At 47.7% G+C, this 2,948-nt stretch overlaps 1 protein-coding gene across 4 annotated transcripts in view; it reads right to left on the reverse strand.

The window, feature by feature from the left end:
- LPCAT4 (lysophosphatidylcholine acyltransferase 4) overlaps positions 1-2,948 on the reverse strand; it is a 32,411-nt gene that overhangs the window by 16,151 nt on the left and 13,312 nt on the right. Inside the window, exons 1-2 of one of the 4 annotated variants that reach the window (XM_025209567.1) lie at positions 2,461-2,572; positions 2,338-2,377 (exon numbers count right to left, since the gene is read on the reverse strand). The exons of 1 other annotated variant lie outside the window; for it this stretch is intronic. In XM_025209567.1, coding sequence (XP_025065352.1) covers positions 2,338-2,340 — 3 coding nt within the window. In that variant the 5' untranslated portion in view covers positions 2,341-2,377; positions 2,461-2,572. Of the gene's footprint in view, positions 1-2,337; positions 2,378-2,460; positions 2,600-2,948 lie in introns of those variants that run through there. 2 more of the 4 variants (XM_025209564.1, XM_025209565.1) reach the window with 2 other exon arrangements.

Here is a 2,948-nt window from a genome sequence, read left to right on the forward strand (position 1 = left end):
AATGTCCAACCCCCAACCCTGAGCACATGTATAGACAATCTGAGTTCCCTTCTGCTGGTTCCTTCAGCACCCTAGGACAAAGTGTATCTGGCTTTGCAGACTCAATGCTTAGGGCACTTGCCTAAGGTGTGGGAGGCTGGGGTTCTAAGCTTATGTTACCTGGAGCAACTCTGACCTTGTATGTCCTGCTTCCCTGCAAAGTGTATGAACCACCAGACTATGATTTAGGCATTGCCCAGAACACTCTCTAGCTCTTCTCTTGAAGGTAGCACCTTGGGCAGCCAGGCAAAAGCAAGCAACCAAGAGGGGATGTAGGTCAGTGAGATGGAGGAGACTGGCTACTGGGCAGAAACTATCCCACAGATATTTATTCTTTTTTCAATGAAAACTAAATGCAAAGCACAGAAAAGACTTTAGGGACAGGGGCCAGAAACCAGGATAAGGGTAAGCTAGAACTGGGATCTTCTGCTTCCTGGACAAGTGACTATACAGCAGACAACTGAGTTACAATTTGGGAGAATATGCCTCCTCCTCCACCACCAGGCACTCACAACTCATTGCTTTCCCCCTTACTAAGGTTCAGGACTGAACTGCTGTTCATCTGGCATATGTGTATTCTATTCCACATGGGCACTTATGCAGCTCTAGTGCAGCCTCCTGAGCCTCCTCATCAGGCATGGAATCTAGAATGTCCATATGTGCCGAAAACTGGCACTTGCATAACCACATTAGCACACTTGGGTGTGCAAAGGTGAAACAGAACCTAGCTTTAAGTCCTCATATGAAAGGCGGGCACCAGCATCTTCAGGCAATTTTTAAGAATTAAAGGGTGAGCCCTTCTCTTTGAAACTCCTTGGGGTCAGGTTCTGGGCTCTGGGTTGTGAGTGCTTTCAGATGCCTCACTCAGGGCTGCAGGCAGGCACCTAAGCCATGGAGAGCGGTAAAGTTCAGGAGCCCTCTCCCCTGCCATACTCCCCCTTGGGAATACAGTACTCTAAGATTTCTTGGATTTAGCTAGATCCAATGTAGATCCAGCATAGGGCTTAGGTTCCTAAAGTGATTTAGGCTGAACTGAGGGTGTTTAAATCCAAATTTGTGATCTAGGACACCTCATTTAGCTGCAGCCCAATCTTGGAGACACCTGACTTCATACAGCACTTCTGAACATGAGCTGAAAGCTTCCCGGATGCCTCAATTTTGCTGCTGTGCTCGTCCAGGCTGAGCTGCCCAGCTCTGGTCTCCAGCCTCCAGTCAGGATCTGGCACCCAGGCATTCCTCAGCTTAAATCCTCTGTGGGGCCTGATACGGTCAGTGTTCTCTGCATGGAGATAATTCAGAGCAACATGACTGTGTCCCTCCTCAAATGCACCAGTGACCACTTTCTTGTAATGTGCAGGTGGTGATACAGGAGCTTGACTTATATATAACAGCTCAGCAGATGCTCCACCTGAGTACACCTTGAGAAATAACAGCCTATCTTCATTTAAAAACTGCCATGGATGGAGAACAACCTTGGGGAATAGGTCCAAAGACCAATCTTTGTTGTTAAACCCACACATCTTATTTCTAGCGTGTGGCTGTCTGGCTTCCGCTGTTCTACTAACTACTTGAATGAAGAATCCCTAATCAAACTTCACATTTCTTTCCTCCATGCAGATTTTCAGTGAACCTGAAGCTCTCCGGGCTCAGCAACTGCTCAGTGAAATTGATATTCTCGTCAGTTTCATGGCTAAGCACAGCTGCAGGAATGTCAATTTCAGGGAGCTCCAGAGGTCACCAGCTAAGGGGCAGACCTGCCTGCGCATTGGCTATAAGTGGGGGATAATACACTTCCAGGACCCCAGCCCACAGAGATTTTCAGAAATACACATGCATTTCCTTAAGAATCCTTTACTGGTTGTGGTGAGAGTCTGATAAATCCAAATGTTTCCACGCATCTTTTTGGGCTCAGTGAATTAGCATTTTTTGGTAATACTTTGGTTCATCAGAAAATTTCTGACCCGCTCTAATTTCAGACTGACCACATAACCTTTACCCGTTCCTAGTGAGTGAAACAGAATGAGCTCCCAGTAGCTTTCACTCTAAGGCATACTATTCCCCCCATCTTCCCCATCTCTTCATTATGCTTGGGGCTGTTTTCTGATCCCCTCCCCAATCTATCAAGATCCTTTTTTTTTGGATAAAATTCATACAGGCATGAAAATGAAAATTCATGTCATTAATACCAGGTTGCACAGACTTCCAGAAAGAATTACTAATAAATCAGCCATGCTTATGAGATGTATCCTTATCTTAAAGTCATTCAGATAGATGTAATGTGAATGAATGCATATTCACCATTCCAAACCTTCAGGTTAGATTTGAGACAACCAGCAAACTGGGGGGAGAGAGGAGGAATCAGAAAAGCAAGAGTGGGAAAAACAGGGGACACGGAAGTCTTCACATCACAGCTTTGGTCACCTCTGCTACTGTCTATAGAACAGCAGACCAGCCTGGGCACCAATCAATGCTTTGTAGTGTGATGCCCCTCATCTTGGCTCTGGCCATCTGCTCAGCATGCAGAGCCCCCGGTATGTCTTGTCTGGCAGACATGAAGAAGAGAGGAAAGAATGGTCAGGGAAAGGAAGATATGAAGGCACAAAGAAATTCTTGCATGGGGAAGAATGGGGAACCCTGGAGCTGGGGGAGACAAGAATGCGGGAACACAGATCCCCTGGCAGAGAGAAGGAGAAGGAACGCGGAGCCCCTGGCACACTGGAGAGCCTTAGAAGTGGGGGAGATGAGCATGAAAATCTGCAGGATAGGGGACGCTGGTGAAAGGAGGAAATGAGAAGTACACACCTCTGGCATGCGGGGGATGGGGTGTGGAGTTGCAGAGAACCCCTGAGTTGGGCGGGGACAGGGCAGGGGAGAAGAGGGGCTCCCGCAGCCCCTGGGGAGCGGGGCAG

The sequence above is a fragment of the Alligator sinensis genome, unplaced genomic scaffold (genome assembly GCF_000455745.1).
Source record: "Alligator sinensis unplaced genomic scaffold, ASM45574v1 scaffold842_1, whole genome shotgun sequence".
NCBI classification, from domain to species: domain Eukaryota; kingdom Metazoa; phylum Chordata; order Crocodylia; family Alligatoridae; genus Alligator; species Alligator sinensis.